The sequence below is a fragment of the Aptenodytes patagonicus genome, chromosome Z (assembly GCF_965638725.1).
Source record: "Aptenodytes patagonicus chromosome Z, bAptPat1.pri.cur, whole genome shotgun sequence".
Classification (NCBI taxonomy): Eukaryota; Metazoa; Chordata; class Aves; order Sphenisciformes; family Spheniscidae; genus Aptenodytes; species Aptenodytes patagonicus.
The window spans coordinates 66,810,391-66,836,762 of NC_134982.1; the positions used below are offsets into that span (position 1 = coordinate 66,810,391).

General features: G+C 40.7%; 2 protein-coding genes across 4 annotated transcripts in view; both read right to left on the reverse strand.

The window, feature by feature from the left end:
- PGGT1B (protein geranylgeranyltransferase type I subunit beta) overlaps positions 1-14,968 on the reverse strand; it is a 38,319-nt gene extending 23,351 nt beyond the window's left edge. Inside the window, 3 exon segments of the mRNA XM_076362372.1 lie at positions 452-519; positions 9,028-9,146; positions 14,851-14,968. Coding sequence (XP_076218487.1) covers positions 452-519; positions 9,028-9,109 — 150 coding nt within the window. The 5' untranslated portion in view covers positions 9,110-9,146; positions 14,851-14,968.
- A 201-nt stretch (positions 14,969-15,169) lies between these two features.
- On the reverse strand, positions 15,170-26,347 carry CCDC112 (coiled-coil domain containing 112). 3 transcript variants are annotated; one of them, XM_076362106.1, is made up of 10 exons: positions 26,274-26,347; positions 25,414-25,529; positions 23,522-23,643; positions 21,665-21,754; positions 20,205-20,280; positions 19,217-19,607; positions 17,983-18,393; positions 17,172-17,267; positions 15,498-15,616; positions 15,170-15,414 (listed from the first exon to the last, which is right to left on the reverse strand). In XM_076362106.1, exons 1-10 carry the CDS (start codon positions 26,322-26,324, stop codon positions 15,384-15,386), a joined length of 1,503 nt encoding a protein of 500 aa, XP_076218221.1. In that variant the 5' UTR covers positions 26,325-26,347; the 3' UTR covers positions 15,170-15,383. The 3 variants fall into 3 exon arrangements, with proteins under 3 accessions (XP_076218221.1, XP_076218223.1, XP_076218222.1); XM_076362108.1 differs by lacking the exon at positions 26,274-26,347 and adding an exon at positions 26,145-26,192; XM_076362107.1 differs by lacking the exon at positions 21,665-21,754.
- Positions 26,348-26,372: the final 25 nt, after the last annotated feature.

Below are 26,372 nucleotides of genomic sequence, written 5' to 3' on the forward strand. Positions count from 1 at the left end.
TTATGGTCACGACAAACTGGGATGAGCAGAGCCAACGTTTGAGTGGATACCAGGTAAATCAAATATACGTTTCATCACAGGAAGAGTAACACCAAAGAACAGCATGTGCTGCACCACTTAATATGGAGCTATTCTGCCCTCCTCTACCAGGTGATAGTTCTTCAGTTAGAGAAGTTTCCCTACTTCAGTAACAGATCAGAGAAGGGGGAGAATGCACTGAGACAAGCCACAATTTCTATGTCAATTTCTTCACTGCCCTGGAAACTCAGGTGGTACCATTTTAATATGTTTCTTATGCATGTTTCTTAAAAGCTCTACAAACATTTCAGTGTATTAACAGTGCGAAAATCCCTGCCTTCCAGATATTCCATAATTACACAGTTAATATTATAAAAAAGACACAAGATCATTTATTGCCTAATTGAAAATATTTCACACACACTTAACTGACCTTGGAGGGATTGAATGGCATCCCTAAATATGAAGAGCCTCTGAATCCACAGCGATTCAAGTTTGATCCTGGAAAAGATAAAAAAATAAAAACTCAACTAACTTGCTTTGCTGAAACACTCATTATACACCATAATTCTCTAGTCAGGATCAAGACCTGTTAGTTGAACACTATTCACAGTATTACTAGAGTTTGCATGTGTCTTTCAGTATGTTCCCAACCTCAGTTTGTTATCACTCCGATTAATTAAAAAAAAAACAAAACAAAGAAAACCACAAGCAAACTTGATCCTGCAGTAATGACAAAGCAACAGATTTTTTTGATTTGGTGGAAATACAGTGTTCATATCAGCACAGAATTGTCTTCCATGCTCACAAAAAAAAAAAAAAAAAAAAAAAAAAAGGGATTGCTCCCCTGGAGAAGTGCCCAGAGTTATCACATTTTTTTCCTCTGGATTCCTGCCTGGTAATACCGTCTGTTCCGAAGCAGAATTGTTTTAAGATACTTTGTAACACGTACATCGACAAACAAACTGCAGTTTTAAGCTAGCACCGATCTAGCTCAATACTGTCAGAGTGAAATAGTTAAAAAGATGTGAAAGGCAAAGTTTTAATTGGAGCCATTTTTCTCTCACCCAAAACACAAGTACAAGAATATTGTAGCTATCAAACATTTCTGTTAGTGATTCAGTATAATTTGTTTTAAATATGTCACAGCACCTGAGCATGCAGCATACAGAAGTGTGCACCACACACTGTCTAGAGCTAAGTACCGGTCTGCAGAGCTCACATCTGCTTCTGCATGGCAAAAACTCAACTACTTTACTCCACAGCCTCTGCAAGTAAAAGCCTAACGAGTGCTGCAGTTAAACAGCACTTGGGTGTTCTTAAATTCTCTCCCCTTCTTTTTTTTTTTTTCCAGCTCTTCAGCATTTAATCTAAAAATCTTCATGGAGATTAGGGAAAATTGCACCAGACTAACCAAACAAGAATAGTTATAAAGTTGAAAGCCCTAAAAAACATCACCATGAAATGTGGTCTACCAGTTCTGGTGTCATTTATTAGCACATTAGCTTCTACTTTTAAATACATTCTGCATGTATGCAACATTTAAACTAGAAGCTTTTATCAGTAGTCTTAAGTACTTCAACGTGGTTAAAGTATGCAAGTTTCTCTACCAGACAAGTCTTTGGATCTAATTTACATGGAATGAACTATTATTTAACAGAAAAAAAACAACCTGCAATTCTCCACTTCCTCCATCTTTCAATCAAAAGTACTTTTTAATGATTCTACACGTGTAATGAAGATCATTTCAGCCTGCACTAAAAACTGGTATGCTATAGTCATATTCACAAAGAGAAAATAGAAAGAGTATCTGCATTTGTAGACAAAAAATGCATAAATGTTGTATTTTGTTACAATCTAAATCTTCTCAGCAGAGAACATTTGTCTGTTAGCTCCTGGAGTCAATGACTTGCATTTCATGTTGCAACAGGTTTTGGAAAGCACAATAAATATTAGTCTTAAGGACTAATCTACAGTCCTAAAGGACACTGCCCAAAAAGCATCACAATTTGAAAAATGACACAATGTGATCAGTAAGAGGAGAACTGGAATTCCTGCTTCTTAAATACCAGATTTCCTAGCTGACATTGTGGAAAAATCACCGTTCACTTGGCCCATTTTCAGTAAAAATGAATCTGTGTCTTAAGCGCTTAAGTAAACTACAAAATTCACTTTGAAATGACACTGATGTGGAAACCCTTCATCCAGAAAACAGTAGCTAGCCTACTAGCACATAGCGGTTCAGGCCTGCTGGAAATGAAACGTGCTACAATTAGGACAGCTCTGAAGTCAAACAGAACTCAGCTGCTAGTGGCTAGATGGAAGGATTCATCCCAGAAAGACTGATCCCCATCATCAGCCTTTTAGACTGTAGCATATCAAGGTACAAATGGCAGTACGAAACCCAAGTGCAGTGGGCTGTTAGTGGGTCACTTTGATTGGCTTCTGACTTGACAGCTACTATGAAAAAGAGAGATTAAAAATAAAGTACATGAATGAAATCAGGATCTATTATTCCCTTTAGCTGTTCAATTTTCGTGTAGTATTTTAAAACTTTTCTTGTACTACTAAACTGCTACCAACTAAAAAACAGCATTGGTAATTTTAAAATGCTGGATTTTTAACTGCATTGCTATCATTGATTTAAGATCTATTTCAACTCTTTATGTCAGTGACTTCTGATCTCCCATCCTTGACTTTACACACTGGCTCCTAGGAGAAACAGAAGAACAGCATGGCTCTTCAATGCCCTTACTACTGCATAATATTAAAAGGGAATTTTATCCCCTCCTCCAAACAAAAAACCTTTCATTAATGTGCATTCAATAGATGCTTCCTAGACCTTCAGCATTACAAGTGAATTGCTAAATTTCTAGTTACAATTCTTCAATTAAAAAAATAGAATGCTGAGCTGATAAAGGAAGTGTTAAAACATGAAGTGAAAATGGCTCATTTCTAACCAGATGACTCTGGCACATTGACGTCATGTCTCAAATTTTTTTTTAGCCTCCTGTGAACATACAAGTTCAAAACCAAATGGGAACCAAAGGGGAATTAGCAAAAAAACACTGTCTTTCAGTTTATGCACATCACCTCACCTTCTGTGAAGTTGGTTTTACTATTTTATTGCAAAGTACTTGTACTTCTTATGTAATAGCTCAGTAGTGCTAATCAAACTCTTGCCCACTTTCCAGAACCATAAGCAGCCTGTCAGAATCAGAGATAGAATTAGAAATCAAGCACACCCTAATTAAAAGGATATGATCATAGTTTATGTCCCTTGTAAAAAATTACTGGAGTGACCAGTTCAGCTCCAGCACAGTCCACTGAAGCATCAAGTATAACTGCCGTTATGAAATGGTACCACCTAGTGTTCACTTTCAGAGTTAAGCATATCTAACCACTTCCTGAAAGAGCTTAAGACAGAGCAAAAAGTAAAAAACGTTTCATCAGTTGCTGCACGACTATTGCAAGCTGAACAAAACACACCTGCAAAAACTTTTCATATTTGGCAACAGAACTAAAGAAAATTGACCCTTTTCCCAAACCAAAAGACTCCACGCTTAAATCAACAGCTGAGACTTTCCCGTGAAGGAAACGTTACTTACATGTGCGCAGGCCAGACAGTCCTTAGGACACGTAACAGAGCTCCAAGTGATGACCACAGACAGCTTATCCTGGGAGCTCTTTTGTTACAGACAAGACGTTTTTGTTATTTATCTTTTAGGATTTGTCTTGCATGGGAAGATTGATAACTTTTACCACTACTTCCTCCCATTCATGTTACCTATGCATTCCTCTGGTTCCAAGGCTTTTCTCATTTGCCAAGTACAGAAGCAAGCTTACATACATCATTAAAATCTTAATATTAAAAAAAAAAAAAAAAAATCACAGTTTTAACATAGGCTGACACAGTCAGTACATCCAGATAAAAGTAAGCATAAGCAATTCTTACTGAACTAGGGCTAAAAAATAATTATTCTTATAAACAAAGCACTAGAATATGTCATAAAATGCAAAGTTGCATTCTCTAAAATGGAAGTCCATCATACATCCACATAAATACTTCAAATGTAGCCATTAAAGAAGGTTATGTTGGAGGAAAATTTGTATTTCTGCTCAAGAAACTCATGATCAGAAAGCTCACATGTAACAATGATCTCAAAAACAGTCAATGACATTTTATCCTTTTTTTTTCCAGTACTGACACACAAATAAAGAACAAAGAAGCATTCTAAATTTAGACTTCGACAGAAGGAAGTTTTAGGTGCCTGATGTACTGTAATGGTTTTCAGCCTGCTATGCATGGGTCCTGGGGGTTCAGACCCACAAATGAAATGTCACAGCTCTCCTTTTGGTGCCATTTCTCAGTACAGCAAAGCCAGTGAAGCATCTAGCTGTCAAAAAGTACAGCCTTCTTCCCTTTCCCTTACTGGACTGGCACTAGCACTCCGAGCCAACACAGTTCACCAACGCAACACAAAGCTAACCTCCTGCTACCTAAATAAATGCATGCTTTTCTGCCATTTCAACAAGCTAAAACAGCTCTCAAGCAGGGTCAAACAAGTGCCAGTGTTGCTATGGGGGAGGATGGAAGATGAATATGGCCAAGGAGTGTGCCTCCACTGTCTGTCTGTAATTAGATTGAGTACAGAGCTCTGGATTCACTCTCTTTCAAAAGTGCTGAACTGTTTTTAAATGTGACCTGCAAGAAACTGGGATACATCTTTCTCACGTTGCTAAGAGTTGCACTTTAAGATAGTTAAAATAAATTTGAAATTCTGTCTAGGAGCTCCTTTATGAGAGGAAAAACAGTAAAGCTCTGACATGACAAGAATCTTACGAACAAGCAGTTGAAGCAGGGTCTTTTGCCAACCCTTTTCCAATTTCACTACCACTTTAAAAAGTATGTCTTAGTCTAAATACATATAATTTCTGATAAGGCTTGTAAAAGAGCACCACCCTCCTCAAAATGAAAAAAGAAAAAGAAAAAAGTTTTTTTGCAAGATTTCAACTCATTTCTAAAAGGAAACACAGTGAGGTCTTTCTGCAGTGAACACACAAACAAAACAAAAACACATTATTAGCCATGCACCTAAGCAGAGCATTTACTAAAAGTGAAGGAAAAGTAATAACGCCCAAAATCTACAGAATATAAAGCCAAACTATTTTGCAAGAGTTACAGAAGACAGGGGCCCTTTAAATAAGCAGAAGACAGCAGTGAGACCAAGCATTCAGCTAAGGATGGTAGGTTTCTGTGTGAGGGTCAGCCTGCGTGTGTAACATGCCATTCCCTCCTAATTACAATTGGTATTGAGTCAGTCTCTAGAACACTGGAGCTGAAATTATAGTACCTAAAGGACATTATTCGTTTGAATCAGTTACAGTAAACCCACAGAAGAACAGAGTCTATCCTGACAGACCGTAATCTTTAGCTTCCTTTACTGCATTTCAATTAGGCTCACAGAGTATGTATTTGCTTTCTTACTCAGCGAGATCAAGATCTCACCACTTTGCATTCATGAGCTTTAGTTTCACATAAAAATTTCAAAGGCTGCAAACCTCTGAACTGAAGCTTTCATTAGCCATCAGACATATCACATACCAGTAAATACAAACTTGTCACCTAAAACTATCACAGGATTTTGTGAGACTCTCTCTAAGAAGTATTCTAAAACACCAAATTCTGAATCTTCTACCAAGTTCTGTAATGCCCTGCTGTGGTGGGTTGACCCTGACCAGCAGCTAGGCACCCACACAGCCACCCACTCACTTCCCCACCCTGTGGGAGGGCGAGAAAACAGAGAGAAGGGGAGAAGACTCACAGATTGAGACAGAGACGGTTTGATAGGTGAAGCAAAAGCTGTGGGCACAAGCAAAGCAACGGAGGAATTCATTCACTGCTTCCCATCGGCCAGGCAGGTATTCAGCCACTTCCCAGAAAGCAGGGCCTCAGCACACATAAGGGTCGCTCAGGAGGACAAACACTAGAACCACAAACATCACCCCCTTTCTCCTCCTTTCCCCGAGCTTTTACTGCTGAACATGGTGTCAGATGGTATGGAGTGTCCCTCAGGTCAGGCAGGGTCAGCTGTCCCGGCTGTGTCCCCTGGCTGTATCTGCTCTGGTAGAAGGGGTGCAGAGGGGGAAAAAGAGACAGCCGTGATGCTGCGCAGGCACTGCTCAGCAACAGCTAAAACACTGGTGGGTTACCAACACTGTTTTAGCCATAAACTCAATCACAGCAGCATACGGGCTACTATGGAAAAAATTAATTCTATCCCAGCCAGTATACCTACTATAATAGTTATTGATAAAAATAAACAGATACTAAGTTTGCAGAGCATCAGCTGTTCTGTCTCCCATCCACTGGAAAAAAGACTGTAAGGTAGCAGTAGTTCTGAAAATCATTTGAATTTGCCATCTTAAAAAAGAGCTTTAAATAAAAATCAACTGAAGTGCTATGGATACAGAACCTTTGGAGGGACAAACGTGAACAGCAGAGAAATTTATTTTTCTGGTAAGAATTACAGGAATTCTCTTTTTGCTCATTTTAGGAATTCAACCAGTGACACGATCAAAAACAAACCCCACGATTCTGTAGAAATACATTCCAATTTAAAATTTAAGTTTTAAATAGGTTTTCAGTCCCAAGCCAAAATTAATGAAGACTTATATCAAGTACCATACAGTTACTTAAGGCAAGATTACTGGAATTCATCATTCCAGAAACTATGTCATAAAACAGTGTTATAATTTAAATGTTTAAAAATCAATTTTCCACAGAAAGAGAGATTTATCAGCATGCATGTAAAAAAAGCTGCACAGAATGTTTCTTTAAAAGCAAAGGTGTTGGGTTTTTTTTACCTGGAAGGATTCTGATGCATCAAGCTAGCAACCGTTCTCTTCAACGGTTGATGCACAAATGCGCAAGCATTTTGCAGCCAAAAACTTCACTGCTGCAGCCTACCTGAGTTTAGCTACTTCTTCAAACAGACGAAAAGAAGGACTCAGAGCTCTACTGCTGGGAGGCTGCCAATTAACAAACGTTGCACACACTCAGGATTAAAAAACAGAAAGTCAATACATTTTATTGCAAGTAGACATTACAGGAGGGTATACATTCCCTTCTGCACATTTAGTCATCCAATATCCAACTTGCTGCTGTTGGTATCATTTACATTTTGCACCATCTATTGTCCATTAGATGAAGTAAAAATGGAATAAAAACAATGCTGAAGTTTTAGGGGTCAAGTGACCAGATAGAGTAGTGTTATTATCAAAAGCATAAGAGTGTAAGAAGAACAGAGTTTTTACGATGTGATACGAAAATACAGGATTGGAGGAAGTTTGTTCTTCCGGTGAAAAGGAGAGATTTATTACTTAAAAGCACAGAATGCGCTCCCCAAAACTACTCTCCTGTAGTTTTATGATGGGATGATAGCTAGAAAAAAAAGGGGCACATCTTCTCAGCTGTGCCCTGGACTGTTAGCCTCCACATCTGTATGCTGAGATTTATACTGCCCCCCCCCCCCAGGAGGCTCTTGACAATGAGCCTATTCCAAACATTGGCTAGGTAGAACCACCCCCCTCCCCAAGAATTACTGCATACTATCAAAGACAAACAAACAAAAAAATGCCTATTCTAACCTCTCTTGCAAACTTCACTGTTCTTTCAGAACACACTCCTGAAGACTGGGGTAAAGATCAGAAAGTGAGCAACTCCTAAAAACAAAGCTTGTACACCCTGGAAAATTTTTTAAATGCTAAGGGACAGGAACCTTCTCATGATTAAAAACATTGTGGGAATAATTATGTGATCCAAACCCCTAATTTTCTATAATCAGTACTGGCATACAACACAAGAAATAACAAATATTAGAACTAATGCCTGGGGTGGATCTGATGGTTTGTAAGTCTCCAGAATAAGAAAAGGGATCTTTTTATTACTGTAAAAATCAAGCATCAGCAATCTTGACTTCCATAGCTTACTTCATAAAAATGCTTTTATTTCATAAAACTGCTTTTAGGGAAGAGACCTAATTTGTAGTATATAATTAGACTAGATATTATAAGGAAACACAGAATTTTCTTTCTACAATCATCCAACATACAAAGTACATGTTCATGATTTTATAGACAGGCACCTGGAATTATCTTTTCTCCAGAGACCAGCCTGGAGCTATCCCCACACCAGCGCTTAACATGCCAGCACCTCCTGTCATAAAGCAGCAGTGCCTCGCCCACGTCTCCCTCCCTTCCACCCCCTCTACTGCTATTAGCCATTCACCTGCCCTGCCACAGAAAAAATTGCCAATACCACCCAGCCCACAGAAACAGCACCTCCCTGATTTCTGTCAAGTCACTGGGAAAGGGACGCTTCTGTGTGCTGCCTCCCTGGCTTGGATCTGCTATGCACCTTCCAATCTGAGGACAGCTGGGATGCAGCAACAGCGTTACTCCTTCTAAAAACCTCAGGCAAATTTAACCTTCACAGATCTAAGGAACAGATTTTTCATTTTAAAGCAGGAACTGTGTTTATCCCTTTTGCTTCTTAATCTTACACCTCCCATTTTCCAAAAGCTGTTCCAAATAGCCACATCTGTGCTCAGAGCTCCTGGCATAGCTACAATTAGTGGAAGTCAGTATCATCACTATTAGACTTGTAATACTTATATGATTTCTTTTAGAACCAGGTGAAACATTCCTCTGAGATGCTTAAAGGTGCAACTTCATCACTATTCTATACTGTTTTATCTTCAAATTTATTTCATAGCTTCACCTTGCATACATAAAAAAGCCAAACTAATCACTTTTTCTAGTTTTATTACTTTAGAGGGATCTATTTCTAGGATTTGCTTGACATTGCTATCTGAAGTTATCAGGACAGCACTTCAGGAAGGTCAACCTTGTATTTTATAAAAACCAAGAGCCATCCACTATTCCCCAGGTGAAAAGCAAAAGTAAAGATGTTAATATCAATAAAAAAAAACTAAAAAAATCACTCACTGTCTTCTGTGGGAAGGACCTGCAGGGAATAAATCCATTCTATTATATCATCTTTGTTCACCACATCTAAGGAATCCAACATATCCAGACCAGAGAGTGCGAAAAATGCAATTGTCAACCTAAAAGAAAAAGATAAGACTTACACTTCCCACCATAAATATCATGGGGAAATTAACAAACGGTTGCAGAGACAGAAATATCTATGAATTCTCAGCCTTTGGCAGTGGTGCAACACGTAGAGCCTAGCTCAGAAAGCATGAAATTTATCTACTGGACAAAATTATGTTCTTTGTACTGTAAACATTTCCCTGTCTCAACAATGCTTTTCATATAAGCCACCCCTCCTTTTACATAGTAATGATAGACCAATTCAGACACCAACCTAAGGGCCTGCTTACCTGAAAAAAACACTATGAAGTAAACTAGGTTATTAACATATGGAGTACTAGTTCTCTGTGATGAATTCTTACACGAACAATCCCCTAAATATGCAGTAAGTGCAAGGTAACCCTGAACAGCAGTAAGCTGTCTCTCACTGTGTCCCAAAACCAATTTCAGATGCTTAGAAGTTAGGTGTCAACCAGCAAGTCTTCCTTTGTAACCAATCAATGTATAAATAGGCACACAGGATGAATGACCATCTACAGGTACTTATTTCTTGTATACTTCTTTGGTATAAAGGAGCCTAGATGACTAACTTAATTAAACATCTAAAATTAAGCACGTCAAATCCAAGTATCCAATACAGGAGTGCAGTAGCTAGCTTGCTGAATGTCCTTGTTGCCCACAGCTTGTTTCCTTCCATAAACGTGTGCTACCATACCTGTTAACACCTTCTTTGAGGGTTTTGTTTTTACCTCAAACCATTGCAGTCACCTAGCTTACAGCATGGCCCCTCAAACAGTTGCATTACTTGCTCTGACAGAGCACCAGAGCAACAGCACTGGGTTAGGAACTTGAGATAGCTTGCTATGAGAGAAAATGTTCATGTAATGGTACCTTGGAAGTTCTGACTGATTAAAATTAGCTGGATGTATATTTTGCCACCCACACTTGCATCTGCCCATCCTTCTTCTAGAAGTTCTTGTTCTCCTTTCACCAGATAAAATGATGAATTGTGAAACAGCTGCTACAACTAGTTTAGCATGCTAAGGAAAACCAAAAGTTAATGCCAGCTTTCCTTAGGAGACTAAGTTATAATTTGCAGTTACCTCACAAGCTGGTGAGCCACCTTAGCCATCAGTAGTAGGCACCTCTGAAGATGAGGACACGGATTTGGACAGAAGCCTCTACAGCCACTTAATTTCTGCATGTGCTTCTGATGCAGAACCACAAACAATAAGACCAGAGAAAAAATGGTGATGTGAGTCAGCCCACAACACACCTCCAAAAGAATTCTTCTAATTAAAACACAGCAGCCAAATGACGATGCAGCAGACACTGATCTCAATAAAATGGCACAACCTCAAAGGGTGACATTGCCACCAGTGGGCTGACCGGCTGCTATAGTCATCATGTGGCAATTCACAAGCAGAATTTAAGTCAACAACTTCTACTTCAAGACTGTTATCATCTAGGATTACATAGCACAAGGGGTGGCCACAACTCAGTTGAACAATGGTGACTTGTTAAGCTGAGGTTACTTATTTTACATTATCTGTCACTTTGGCCCTCAGCTTTTGCATTGCTTTTCACACTACTCTTACAAACAAAAGGTTTTAATCTATAATCTGCTTGGATATTGAATGCTAACATTCCCTCTTCAAAAAATCCCTCCATGCAACTCTAAGGTCCTTGGGGGGGGGGAATCAAACACAGAATAGGGTGCAGCTCCATTACTGCAAGTATTCATAGCAGAAAGTGTAAACTTACTCTGTAATCATTGGATTCTAAAATATGTCTCTTTACTATTATTATTACAAATAAAGTTTTTGAGTACAGAAAGCCAAAAAAAGTATGTTGCACACACAGGTATTTCTACATGGAACAAGAGTATTGTTTAAGCTATCTTTTAAGCCATTTGATGACTAAAAAATTGTCTTTTGAAGTACAAAATTAACACTTAAAGGCTTTTATCAACTTTTGCCATTGATCAGATCTGTGTAACCCAAAATCTGACTCCGGATAATAACCCGCTATTTCAAGCAAAACCACTACTTTTATAAAAAACCCAAGGAATTTACTGTTCAGCTACAGTCAATTATTTCTTTAAAACCTTGCTTATATTTCTGATTTTCACAAACATTAAGTTTGACAATCTTTTACTGAAAACTACTTAAAGACATTTTCACGTTATGTTACCCAGCTAAGCTACTTCCAATGAGGCACAAACAACATGCCAACTTCAGCACTAGAAGCTGCTGCAAACTAGGTCCAAAACCACAAGGCTGTACATACAAGATAGACAATAAATCTCCTCTATACTTAAAAATACATGTATCAGATAAACAAATGTAAAAAGTGGTTTTACATATAGGTAGGTTTCAGTTTACTTATTTAGGGTGGATTCTCTGTGTTAATAGTACCAGCATGACTAAGGAACAGCCTGTACGGTGTTTTGGAATTCACATATGATGGGCAAGAACATCTGGCACCACTGGACATAGGTCCTGATACAGCCATCTAGATACTGCATCCTTACCCCATACGCTGTCCTACCTCACAGAAAATTAACAGACACATGTTCCAAGACTAACAAAGACAACTCTTAGCAGCACCTTAGCTGACACATAGCATGAAGTGTAAAAACTTTACATACAGTGATTTGCACAGAGGGCAGCCCTTTGTGAGACAATCCCCAAGTTTGGCACCGCTTTCACTGTATCTTTTCTTCATGCCTCCTATCACTTTAGTTACTGCGTATTAATTTAGGAAATCAAGCACCAAAGCTTGACAGCTGAAATTTATTTGTTAATTGACCTACCAAAAGCTTACAAAACAGGTACCATTTGTCTTAAGTTCCCCTCCAAGACAAGCAAGTAAAGACATTTCTGATGACAGATTCAGGGCTCTTTGTCTTCAGGCATGGACAAAGACTACCATTTCTCAGCAGAATTCAGAAAGCATTTGAAGTGACCGATTTGAGAAACTGAGTAAGCGTGCTACAAAGAGCACCATGAAGCACCACAATCTGAAAGACTTCAGAGACTAGGAGAGTTGCATTCTCCTGCAAAACCTCACAGTACTGACTGATCATGTATGACTTAAAAACTACTGTTGCTGATGCTGCATGCAGTAACTACAGACAAAAATATTTATGAAGGCTCTGAGCCAGTAAGTTGAGTAAAGAATGTGAAATCATATTTCTTTATTGTCGTACCTACTCCCTTAGTGCTTGACAAACTACAGTTTAAGTTAGAATGGACCAGCACCGTGTGGAAAATTTCATCCTCTACCACCCTGCCTGGTGACAACAAATGCAGTTGTTTCTGCTGCAGTGCAGTGAACCAATACCAACTCACTGACAATTTTTTTTTTTTTTAACAAGTCTCTCTTTAGTTTAGTTGAGTTTCCCCATCTAATTCACCATGGAACCACACAAATGCAGGAACAAGGGAGGTAAGAATAAAAGGGTAATGGCATTTCTTTCTGCAGCAGTACCAGCTCAGGAGGCTTGCTGAACTCAGTGACCTTGAACTTGTCAAAAAGGCAAACTTAGTACCCTCAAGGTCAAACTGGAGAAGACACATTTATGGTTCAATTCCCCATTTAGAATCTGTTAACAGATGTGTATGTACAGCTGCAGAACATTGATCTAAAAACCAGTGTAAGAGAACTGAAAAACCTCTGGCTGAGTGAATACTTCACAACTTCAAAAAATGCATTAATTTAGATGACCGCGATTTTTATTCTAATTGAAGGCTTAGACTGTCCTCATTAGGCAAAAATTAAGGCATCTTGAAATAGTTTCAAATTGACAGTTCCACTTTTCAGAAAACAGTGTTTTTTCAGTGTTGCACAGCCATTATGTACAATACACTGGGTACTGATTATTGAATGTATTGTGGCTACTATGACCACACATTAAATTTAAGCTCAGACAGCTCACTAATCTACCAAGAGTTCTCAGAACAATTAGCGTTATTATTAGCATCATTCAGTAAGACTGGGGAAGACGCCATGTAAACCAGAGCCTCTGTTTCAGCTCAGTGGCAAACTCAGACAGCTTGGCAATGTAAACGACAAAACACAAACGTCTAGGTTGCCACGGTCCTCTGGAGATCACTGGTCCCACCTTCTGCGGAAAGCGGGGCCTTAGATGAGATGACCCAGGACCCTGACAAGCCAAGTCTTCAAGGGAGACTCCAGCGCTTCACCGGGCAACCTATTTGTGGTTAACTGCTCTAATGGTAAAGAACATTTTTCCCACAATTTTCCCTGAAGCAACTCATTCCCATAGCCTCCTGCCCCGTCACCACGCTCCCTTGTGAAGGGTGCACCTCCATCTTTCTCTGTAATGGAAGACTGTGACCAGATCCTCCCTCCTCTAGGCTGAACAAACCCCACTTCTTTAGCCTTTCTCCATATGTCAGCGTGGCTAAGGTTAGCCCTTTGTGTTACAATTCTAATACATCTGCATGTTATTGTAACTTTAATGCCTAGAAAGAGTATAGCATGCCTAGACTTCCTCTTGCTGTCATTTAAAGTAACTGACAAAGTACACTGAAACACTGGTTAATTCTTAATGAATAAATGATTTACATCTCTGAAATCAAAACTTCTAACTTTCCTTTTGAATATAAAGTTATGTGTTATTCCACACACAGTTCGGCGCTATCCATACTACTCCTTGCATGTTTTTGCCAGGTGTTTGTACTCTCAGCTGAAATAAAGCTTGATTTAGCAGGAAGACTTGATCAAAGCCATTAAGCATTCTTCACAGCACGACTTGCAGGAGACTACAAAGTGAAATGCAGCTGATGATTTTACTGGTTGAATAAGAGATCGAACCCTCTACATGTCTCCAAGTTTTTATCAAGTGCAGCCTGACAGTCAAATTATTGATCCTCTTGTGCCTCAGATGCAACCAACTACCTTTTACATGAAGACTTTAAGAACCTGAAATAAATGCATTCTGAAACCATTACAGGGACAAGCGTCCCTCTAATTCAAAGTGAGGAACATAGTTCACTAGTATTTTAACTCTTATACTAGCTAATGAAGATTTAAATTGTTTCTGTTACATAAACAAGTCTTCTGCATGCTGACTTGGAGCTACAAAAGGCTCAAGCCATTTATTTTAAAATCGGCTTCCAGGGCGGATTAAGAGTGAAGCACAGGGCTGAAAATAGATTAAAAGGATCAACAAGACTTCCCTCGCGGATATGGGGGCGTTTAAGCGAGCACAGACTAAACTCCTACATCAACTCGTATTTTTTGGGAGCCGTCTGCTGGTGGGCAGATTTACAGGGAGCGCTTTCCTTTCGGCCATCCCGGCGCCCGGCCCTTCAGGCGGCCGGCACGGTGCGGTGCGGTGCCGCAGCCTGCCCTCAGCCGCGGGAGGCCGGGCCGGGCGGGCAGCTCTCCAGGAGGGGTTTCCCGTCAACCCGACCGCCCGCCGGAGAAGAAAGAGCCGCCGCCTCCCCGAGACGTGCGGGGGGCACCGGGCGAACGGCGCCGGGGTCTGTTCCGCCTTCCCACCGCCCGGCCCGAGGGCGACGGGGGCGCGCCAAGACCCCGGCCGCCAGCCCGAGGGCGGCGGAGCCCGGCGGCTCCGAAGGCCGGCACGGCGCCGACCGCCGCCCGGGCGCGGCGCCGACCCCGGGGCGAGCGGGGAAGGCGGCCGGCCGGCCCGCCCGCGGCAGGAGGACCCCGGCCCGCTACCTGCTGGTCTCCAGGGACGAGTAGCGCTCGGGCAGGATCTGGAGGCAGCGCTGGAAGAAGCGCACGTGCCGCTCCCGCAGGAAGTCCAGCCGCTCCGCCTCCCCCGAGCACGGGGCCGCCGCCGCCATCTTGCCGCCGCCCGCGCCCGGCGCGCCCGGACGGCGTCACGCGCGGCGGCCGCCCCGCCCCCTCCGTGGTGACGTCACGGACAGCGACCCCGCCCCGGCGGGAGCCGCCGGCGGAGTCCCGGCGCCGCCGCGCCCGCGCCCCGGCGGCGGGTGGGCGGCCGCGCCTTGTTTCACTGCGGCAGGCGGCTGCCTGCGGGGGAAGGCGCTTTTAATGCAAAGGGAAATACATGCTGTCACGCAAACCCTGCCCATCTGACAGAGGACGTTTCAGATCCGACACTCAAAAAATACGAAAGTAATATACGTCATTGTGTCAAGCAAATTTTGTGACAACTCCCGAGGACTGCTGGCCGCTTCACAGGCAAGGAAGTCATCATCCTGCGACAGGGACAGGCAGGCGTTCATCTATAACCCTTGTCTCCAGGCTGGGATAGCTCTAAAAACAAGGCAAAAAAGCATGAAGAGCTCATATAGAACTGTGGTTTTGTCATGCTATGCGTCCATCATTCTTCTCCTTACCTATGAGGAATACGTAAAAGCAGTTCTGAAGCTGTTGGTGCTACCTCTTTCGTGCGTTCCTCCCAGCCCTTCGTAGGTCTGTACAACCTGGACCGGTCTCTGGCTACATGAATCTCAACCTCCGAGTGAAACAAACAAGCAAAAATTTGGTCTTTTTCATTGATCACAAAACAACTCACATACCCTCACTAGGTCTTCATCATATGAATGACATGGTCCCTCACAACATCCTTCTCTCTAAAGTGGAGAGGTATGGATTTGATGGGTGGACTGTCCGGTGGGTGAGGAATTGGTTAGATGGTCACATCCAGAGGGTAGTGGTCAACAGCTCAATGTCCAGATGGAGACTGGTGACGAGTGGCGTCCTGCAGGGGTCCGTATTGGGACCGGTACTGTTTAATATCTTCATCAGTGACATAGACAGTGGGATCGAGTGCACCCTCAGCAAGTCTGCAGATGACACCAAGCTGAGTGGTGCGGTCGACATGCCAGAGGGATGGGATGCCATCCAGAGGCACCTGGACAAGCTCGAGAAGTGGGCCTGTGTGAACCTCATGAGGTTCAACAAGGCCAAGTGCAAGGTCCTGCACCTGGGTCAGGGCAACCCCCAGTATCAATACAGGCTGGGGGATGAAGGGATTGAGGGCAGCCCTGCCGAGAAGGACTTGGGGGTACTGGTGGATGAAAAATGACATGAGCCAGCAATGTGTGCTCGCAGCCCAGAAGGCCAATCGTATCCTGGGCTGCATCAAAAGCGTGGCCAGCAGGTCGAGGGAGGTGATTCTGCCCCTCCACTCTGCTCTGGTGAGACCCCACCTGGAGTACTGCATCCAGCTCTGGAGCCCTCAGCACAAGAAAGACACGGACCTGTTGGAGCAGGCCCGGAAGAGGGCCATGAAAATGATCAGGGGGATGGAACACCTCTCCTGTGAAGAAAGGCTGAGAGAGGTGGGGTTATTCAGCCTGGGAAGGAGAAGGCTTCAGGGACACCTTATTGTGGCCTTTCAATACTAAAAGAAAGATGGGGACAGACTTTTTACCAGGGCCTGCAGTGATAGGACAAGGGAGAATGGTTTTAAACTAGAAGAGGTGGACTAGATGACCTTTAAAAGTCCCTTCCAACCCAAACCATTCTGTGATTCTATGCATAGGTGCAGAGTAAACAAAACACAGGTGGCTAGCCAGAGAGACTTTTCCCTCCGCACTATCACAGGAAATGGCAGAAACATGAAATCAGTGAGAAGGGCAACAACTGCTTGCTCTCATTAAATTTTAGTGATTTAAAAGCTTAAACTCTAAGAACCCAGACAATGTTCCCAAAACTCTTCTGGAAGCCAGCCTTAGTTATTTAGTGATACAAAGCCATTTTAAAAATAAAAAGCACCAGCCATATTGTAACTCATTCGTATGAGCTACAGGCTTTACCCAGAATAAATATTGCCGGGAGACAAATATATTCTCTTGCCTTTTTTTTTTTTTTAAACACACAAGAACAACTATGCCTGCTGCATTTTTGTCTCCTGATAACGAGCATGACTTATCATTTAAAATTTTTCCCTTTATCAACCATTTAGATAAGTAAAAATAATTGCTTTTTAGAGCAATGAGGAAAAAGGTTGTTTAAACAACCAAGCTGCACACACTTCCGATTAAAAAAAAAAAAAGGTAAGTTACCTTTTCTCTTAACTTTGCCAATCTTTTTTCTTTTTCTCGTTTCTCTACTTCTTTAGCTTGTTTTTGTAGAATCCTTAGCTCTAGTTTATGTAGATCCTGAAACATAGCAAATGGAAAAGCAAACTTTTCTTTGGAAGTTAAAAAAATTGTATCAAAATATATATCCAGCCTTTTCACAGGTTTTTGTTTTGACATTATCTTGTCATAGTACAGAGTAACATTACACTAGATAGCTACTTGCTACAGCTTGTCCTGCACAGATTATACTTACACAGTATTGAAAAAAAATTGATTGTAGTACTTTAATCTCTGTTTATGAAATGAACTCTATTGTGAATGCTGACAATATCGGTTCTCCAGTAACCAGATTTACATTGAGATGGGATCGAACTTGACCTTATAGCTACTGAAACCTGCAGGATCTTCAACACCTCTTTTTATTTCATACCTGCATACAACAATCAGGTCTTTTGACATTTTTCTATAGCATGGAGAGCAACACAGCCTAAGCTGTTTTTCCCAAACATTTTCACACTGAAGTAAATAAAACCACGTCTATATATAAAGAAGCATGGGCTTGAATAATCCTGTAGAACTTAGATACTGAGGAAAAGCAACATCTTTTTCTAGAATAAAGTTTCACACAGTTTCTTGTATGTAACAGATGCTGTTATTCATAGTGGATCAAAAATAGACTTAAATTAATGAAACTTGGGTATTAAGGATTTTTAAAAGTGCTTAACAGACTATATTATAGGAGGAAGTAGGTGAATTTAAAATAACGTGCATAAATGGAGATGTAATTACGCACACGCTCTTGAAACTTAGTAATTTCTTCTGCAGCAATTCTCTTCCTTTCCTCCTTTTCAGCTTCCTCTCTCTTCTCCTTTTCAAGCTTTTCAAGTTCCTCTTTTTCTTTCTTCTGCAAGGTATACCTTTCCAACAGTAACTTCATGTGGCACTGGCGCTGGCGTTCTTTTTGTTGCTTTTTCTCCTTCTCTTCTTCTAGTTTTAGTTGTGATGCTTGTTCCATTGCAAATGCTACTGCTTTCTGTTTCTTCCATGCTTCAATTGCTGCTTGTTGTCTTTTTCTTTCTTCTGCTGCTTTTTGCTTCTGAGCTTCTTCACGCTGTAGCCATGCCTCCTTGAGCATTTTTTCTGCTTTCTCCTTCAAGTTTCCTTCTTTTTCTTGCCGCTGCTTTTCTTTCCACTTCTTAATTGACTGCAAGAGAACAGCGGGGGGGGGGGGGGGGACGACACACCAAACGGTTTTCATGAGAATTTTTACACATTCCTGTTAATTCAGTCTGATGAAAACATATGCTCCAAGGATACAAACTGCAGATAGGAATTAAAAGTCTACTAAAGGCAAAACTTAAAGGCAAAAAAGCACCTATGTCTGCTTTCCCACAATTTTTTTCTCTATTTTATGGATCATACAGGCAGGTTTAGTACATGCCTACTAAAATTATTCAAGTTATGGCATCCATATTACCTTGAAGTAGTTATGAATATGCTTTTTTAAATGCAAACATATTTCAGGTGTTAATTTTTTTCTTCAAATTAACAATTCCAACTAGTATTTTATTCACTGACATAAAAACTGAATTATCTTTTATTACTCAGATGGATAGTTCTTGAAGAAATCATAATTCTCTATGTCAGAGGTACATTGCCTATATGGTAGGACAGATATTCTTAGGGACAGATGTAATAAGAACTGCAATTTCAGATAGGATCACTTACTGCTCTGGGATTGGCATCTAACTTGCTGGACCACTGCCATCAAAAGCATTTATAATACACTTTGGTAATACACAGCCCACTTCAGTGTGTTGTTAGGTCTACGCTTATTGGTAATTCTTTAAGACAAATATTTTTGGCAAGTTGAGGATGCTAAAGACTTCAGTTATATACCATCAACTGTAACAGAAATCCACCTAGTGCTACTGCCAGAGAGGGAAATACAAAAATAAGAAATGCATGCATTTTAAAAATAAGTACTTTTTCTTAAAGCTACAAAAGCCCTAGAGGGGTTATTTTACCTCTTTCTTTCTTTCGTGTAAAATTAGGAATTCCTGATACCATTTGTCATGCTGTTCAATATCTTCTTTTGTTCTTCCACAGAGATACTCAAGGGCTTCATCCATGTAAGATAGCCTTCCTTTGTGTTTTGTCCGTACTTTCAGAAAATTTTGATGATCATAATCATCCCAGCCTCCTTGCCGCCCTCCTGTTCGCTGAAGAAATCTTTCAAACTCTACTACTTCTGCAGGTAGATGACTTCCCAGTGTTTTATCAGCTGAGAGCCTGGCTGATGATAATTTCAAAACTTTTTCTGTTGTTGAGCTGCCTAGCGCCCACTGTTCTACTTTTCTCTCAAAGACGCTGAGCTCATTAATGACAGTTTTTTCCTCCTTCAAAAGCTGTTCATATCTGAAAAGAGAACGAACACTGAAATGTAAGAAGAAAATCCAGTATTCATTGTTCATTCACTGAAAATGAATTTTGGAATTGTTCAATGCCACACAAAAGCTATTCTTCAAAGATTAAGAACTGAAATGGTAACACAGATGACAGCACAGTTGTAATGATCCCATAATAAAGCACTACACAATCAGAATTAAGTTACCCTTTTAGTGAAAGCACACATTTATGGCACTCAAACAACTAACTCAATCCCCTCCTGACACCAGTAGAAAGGGGAAAAAAAAAAACAAACCCACCCACTTAAAAAACAAAACAACAGCAACAACAAAAAACCCACAATCTAATCTCTTCTGCAGCCTTTCTCTGAAAAGCCTTTTCACAGGCAAATCATTGTCACATTGGACCACTGCAATAGCTATATAAACAGCCTCTCTAAAAGGCCGTTTATCAAAGATTCTAACGTTGATAGCTTGAGTTTTGATTTACATAGCACAGGAATCACTAGCAAAAGAGTAAATCAAAAGAATAGTTTACTTGATTAATGCAAAGTTTTGTCTCTTATGAAAGCACTTTTTCTTGTTACTGAAGCATGTATAAACATACATTTGCCTCTGTTCCTCTTTAAAAGCATTGATTGCATTTTCAACTTCTTCCATCATTTCCTTGAGCTTGTCAACAACTAAAAAGGAAAAGAAGAAAAGAGCATATCACTTGAGAAGTCTACAGTATTTACCAGTAATTCAGCACTATCCAGAAATATAGGCACTTGCAGAGACTTCTGGGACACTTTTATTTCAGTGTACAAAAAAAGCATGCATTTCCATCTCAAACAGCCTTAAAGGAGAGACTCTCATTTATTCAAAAGGTGTGATTTCACAGTGATTTAGCTAACTGGATGCAAATCCCAGTGTAAATGTTTATTTCCATTAAACAAGTCTCATTCTGAGTGACCTTCAACTGATTCACAGAATAAGACAGCCTTATCCTAAAGAGTTTCTGCTTTTGTTTTTTATAACAATGCAATTAGTGACTTAAGAAGCACACTCAATCTTTGGTTTATACCAGGCTGTAGCAATCCTGTTTAACCTACAAGTCACTATTTTTACAAAGCTGACAAAGAAACGTCAAAGTAAGACTTTATCCTGTACTGTCAGCAGCCTGTAGTCCTGATATGGAGAAAGATGGTAAGACAGCTGTCTAGAGAAGATCTATTTTGCAATGGTAGAAAAAAATTTTAGAATCTGTTTTAAAACAGCACAACATCTCTATGGACACGTATTGAACATATAGTTTACATATGTTCAATATGTAAACAAATATCCTTGCTTTAAAAAATAATAAACTAAATTGGTAGTTATATCATATAAAACTCTTAGTTCAGCTTTCAAGCCTTGTTAGTTCTTGGTATCTTTGCTGACAGCTTAAGAAGATAATGCATTTTTTTATAGAATAGACACTGAATAACTGAGATGAGATGCATTTTATCTAGCATCAGAAAGCCCTCAGCTGGTAGGAGGGCTTCAACCTGAGCTCCACATGAGGTAGTAGCGTATCACTCTACACTCACACCAGGAGAATGGTTCTTTCAGTGCCTACTTCCCAAAAGTTTCAAGACATCCAAACTGAACGAGTTGTTTCAGCATTTTCCACAGAATATTCCAACTTACACTTCAAGCCATGTGGACAGCTAGAAATGAGTTCCCTGTAGACCCTACTCTGTGACCTCTTACCAGATGAAAGGGAGCTATATCTAAATGGCACTAGAATACTAACTTTATTTTACATAAGGCAAAGAGTTACATATAGAAAACACGTGGCTTTCAACAGCCTGAAGAAACAAACCCACACCACTTCTAAGACAGAGTAAGTTTCTCTGTTTCCACACCAAACTGCACGATCTTTCACCATTTCTTACATTTCTGCATTCTTCCCTTCCCAGATTCCTGGAAAAGCAGACAGACTGGAGAAGGAATATCCCACATCTGCAGGAGAATCACAAGCCCAACTATGCAAGAAACCTGTCTATAGAGGAAAATGTTTTTAAATCTGTCATCACAACTTACATTCTGGTGTAGGCTTCACATCTTTTAATTGTTGCTGAAGTCTCTTCACATTATTTTGTATTTTTGATAGCTGCTGCAGGATTTTAGCTTCTGTTAAACAAAGTAAGGTGCTGATAGTTCTAACAGTTTCTTTGTGCATTTTCAATAAAAGAACAAGACCAATGAAGTGCCCAAAATAAACTGGGGATTTCATCTAAGCAGAGACACAACTTCTGTTTGATCATAAGAAACTGCCATAATACTAAGCATTTTAACATGACTGTAACTGCATGTAGCTGACTGCACGGGCCATGTATCTCCCCACACAGCATCAACAGATTTTAAAATTAGTAGCTCCTATTTCTAAAGGGGTCAACAGGACAGTCATATCTACATTAAATCAGGTTGGTTTTTTTTTTTTCTTTCCAAGCCTTTTATCAGGTAATCAGAGCTTGTAGAATATTGCCTATGCAGATGACACCTCCTCTAGAATTTTGAGGGAGACTTTGACCTAGGCCTCAAAACACTCAGCAATGAAGAGAAAACAAACTTGGAAAGCATATGTGAATGTACTACTTCAGCGAGATTTATTTATTTGCTGTGTTAACTAAAGTAGAATCAATGCTTGTGTACTCCAAGCATGCATGCACTTATTTGCTTTGTTACCACTTGGCTCCTCATGAGTCCATAAATACAATACTGATGAGGATGAAGTCCTGGATACATCTTAGGTACCAAGGAGCTGTATCTTCTATCCTAAAAGATTTGGTTTAAGGAAGGGACAACAGAGTCCAAGACCTAAATGTAACAAAATGTAGCTAAGACATGATCCTACTTAGTTCCTGCTGAGACTACAGAAAGTATAAAAGCACATAGATCATGCTGAAAGACCTGAACATAGTAAATGGGAAATTTGGGGGTTCTAGTACACATGCTAAAAGATCATACTCTAATACTCCTTCACATCTCACATGTAGTGCCTTAAACCTCTCATCTTTGGCCTTTTTATTATCTCACAACAGTATCTCCATCCACACTTCCATGCTCCCTTCTTACCCCTGGAAAATTTTCTGAACTTTTTAGCTTAGTCATTCCTCAGAAATATTTACATTTCTTAAGGACTGCAAGATGTAAAGGACATGACAAGTTTCCTTAATTAAAAGACACACATTAAAACACATATAAATTTGTAAGGTAAGTGTACGTTTAGTTGTCTCTATGTGTCCTTTCCCATCTTCAACTTACTTTGTTTTGATCTTCTATATCAGAAGGCATAGCATGATTTATTTGATTACTTTTGAAAGAATCTAGGTACTGTGACCAGGGAGTCACTTTTTTTCCTGAAGTATTTAGTCTGTAAGTGGAACAGATATTGTAGGACAGACTGTGTACCATCTCACAGCACTATTTACACTATGAATATTCATCATCCACAAATTTGAAAAATGCAAACACTGAACTGTTTAAAAGTGTATTTAAAGGCAGCAATCCGTGTGTGAAAACTTACGTTGCAGTAAGTATATATTTATTGTACCTTAGCTAGACTACATTAGATTTTGCAATACACACGCAAAATTGATTCCAACTTTCTAAAACAGTAACTTTCCACCGACGTCGCTGTGGGTGGTATCTGCTACATTCAAGATTAAAAGAAAACAGTTAATAACACAGAAAGCCCAAAATGTTTATGCCTCTAAATTTTACAAGTAAATTGTGGAAGCCTTCTTTATAAGCAGTACACATGGTGAAATACCACATTTTTATCAGCATCTACCTTCCACCAGAACTAATCTCTCCGTACTACTGATTATTAAACCATTTAAACAAAAACCAGTAGAGTAAAAGGCAAACAAAAAACCCAACTAAAACCCCACTTACTTTCAGTTTTCCTGCTGACAGTCATGCTATGTTCCAGTTCCTCTAGTATGCTGTATTCTACCCTGAAATCACTCTTCCTATTGTAAAGATGTCCATTTTTGTCTTTTTCTATATTTGCAAGCCTGGAAAAAAAGGTTGCCACACTGAGTAAGACACGAATACTTAGCAAAGCCCCAAGATTTTCCAAGGTTAGACACAGCCTCAGCTGGATACAACAGGACTATCTTAGATTTTATACAAATCACTTGTTTGTTCTTACAGCTGTTTTCAAGGAAAATCTTTCTGCAGTTTTAAGACTACACACCAAAGTAACCCAGTAACTTGAACAAGAAAAAGAAGTTAACAAGGAAATTACCTCGCTGACAGGCAGCTGTTCATACACTGAAATGGCCTGAAATTTTATCTGTATGCTCACTATCAGGGAGCCTTATGAGAATTTTCATTGGAAAGCACAGGGGCAGAGACAGGCTGTATTAATGCAGTTGCACGCATAGATGGAGCCCCAGCACAGACAAAACAAGTACATTCCCTCGGCCTTAGCGCTAGTAATAGTACTACTGCAACTGAAGATTCAAATTCATCAGCATTTAAATAACGAGGTATTAAAGCTGCTACCTTACTGACTATGCTTTATGTATAGTACAGAGAGCTATAGGTGACTTTCGCCTTCTTAGCAAGGTCAGAAGCTTTAGAGTACAACTCAGAGCGGCATGTGCTTTGCCTTACTACAACCAGGCAGTATACTAGGGTTTGACCTACAGAACTGCACATGCAAAAGGACTGCAGATACTGCAGTCCCGAGCACATCTGTGAAGTTTGGTGCCACCACATTAGAGATCAGAACAGCAGGACACTGGTGCCACACAGTACAGAGACATCTGGTAGGATTCCCAACGTTAAGAACACTACCTACAGCCCAGGAAACAGTGTCTCTCAGTAGCAGCTTGGTTCCTCAGCAGACTATTGCTGCTATATGGTTCAAACCCCTATACAGTGCAGTTTATGGTTCGCGTTTGCTGTCCGCTGGAATTCACAGACCAGACCCAAGTAACCAAATCTCCCTACACAGTGCACTAGAAGCCTTCAGGGCACAACAACTACAAAAGGACAATGTGTTGTAGTTAAATGGCATGCCTTGTTTGAAGCTGCTTGGGAACGTCTACATTACCCAGCAGTCAATTTTTGAGCCATAACCCAGGATCCAGAATAACCAAGGAGGAGCTGATTCAGACAGCGTAAAACACTGCTGTGAGACTTAAGTGTCACTGTTCATTCAGGGTTCACAACTACAAACCTCTTCTTCAGCCAGGTGGCTATGTCAGCTCTTCCTCATAAAGCTCAGCTGTGCAAGAAACCTCCATGTTCTTTCAGCTGCCAGCATAGTTGTTACAGCACTTACTCAAGACGTAGGGAAACAGATTTAAATCACTTCTGTGCCTGAGCTGTCTTGAACCCCCATTTTGCAAAGCAGTGGCCTAGATATTCCAGATGAATTGAAGTGCTTTCAATCTTCTCTGAGGAAGCTGTTGTAATGCTGCTGCAGTTCCCCTTTTGTTGGTATGTCTTAAGAGCTTTAGATCCTTAGAAGGGTAAACACAGCTGAGTAGGAAAACTGAGAACTCAATTATGCCACACGCACTTTCTTTTTTGCACATCGAGTGCAGCAATAGCTTACTAAAGATGACTGACCAAAGTCCAAATGGTAATTAGAACAGGGCATCTTGGAGCTCATGAGCCTATCCTGAACTACTGTAACAACCACAATAATCTGCCCGAGCTCCTGAAAAGGAAATCTTAGCCTAAAGGTTTCACTACCATAAATTCTTACCTTGAACCTTATGTTACCTCCAGAACAGCATGAAAATATACTTATGATGAATTGTTTAACTTACTGAGTTTTTAGCTTTTCTGCAGTTCTTATGAATTCAACTTTCTTAGCTTGTTCAGCTTTCATCTTCCGGTTCTGAAATTGTCGACCAGCACCTGCAGTACTGGAACAGCTGTCATTCTGTACGTAACAAAATCAAATATTATTCAAAAACAGTATTTATTTTTTAAATGCTCATTGGTTATTTTTAAGCAGACAACACCACAATGCAGAGTAGCAGCATTACTTCAGTTTTATACTGGCGCAATTCAACTAATTTTAAGTCACACAGGAATAAAACTGGAGTGATGAGTGATGGCAAGCTGATGACTACACAAAAATGCATTCTTCAACAGAAAAATGGAGAGACTGCAACATCAGCTTGCTTTAACAGAGGCTGCTCACCACACTGCAATACTAAATCAAGGCAACTGCCTTGCCTCTCACGGCACTCAGTCTCTTGACGAGTCACAGTAACTACCTACCTAAGTATAAGCACGTAATCTACATTAGGCAGATTACCCCCCTTTCATCTTGTTCAAGAAAACCACTAGCATAACTTCTGAAATCTGCTTAATATCCCTTGCAAATTGCCAACTCTTATTCATAGCAACCCTCAACATTCTTAACATAACCACTGCTAGGAACAGCAGATTATGAAACGGCCTGTTCAGGTTATGAAGCTACCATTTTGAGGCCAGCTCAGCAAACCCGCACTGCTTCCCACAGGTTTCTTTTTAACGTTTATCCCTCCACCTTGTACGAGGCTGGCACTCCTCAGCGGCCGCCTCCCGGCGGGCCCGCAGAGAGGGGCTCCCCGCGGCCGGCGGGAAGGGCCGGCGGGGGAGGCAGCGGCCCCGCGCTGCGGCGCGGTGCGGCCTTTACCTGTTGCTGCCCGGCGGCCGCCGCAGCGACGGCCGTTGCCAGAGCAGCCATGTTAGCGACGGCGACGGCTGCCGCCCCGCCCCGCCCCGCCCCGCCGGC

Coding starts and splice junctions, on each gene's coding strand:
- CCDC112 (XM_076362106.1), bottom strand. CDS start 26,324: ATGGCTGCTCTGGCAACGGCCGTCGCTGCGGCGGCCGCCGGGCAGCAA. Junction 25,530..26,273: donor CGGCCGCCGGGCAGCAACAG/GTAAAGGCCGCA, acceptor TGTTACGTACAG/AATGACAGCTGTTCCAGTAC. Junction 17,268..17,982: donor TTACTAAGTTTCAAGAGCGT/GTGCGTAATTAC, acceptor GCTATGTTTCAG/GATCTACATAAACTAGAGCT.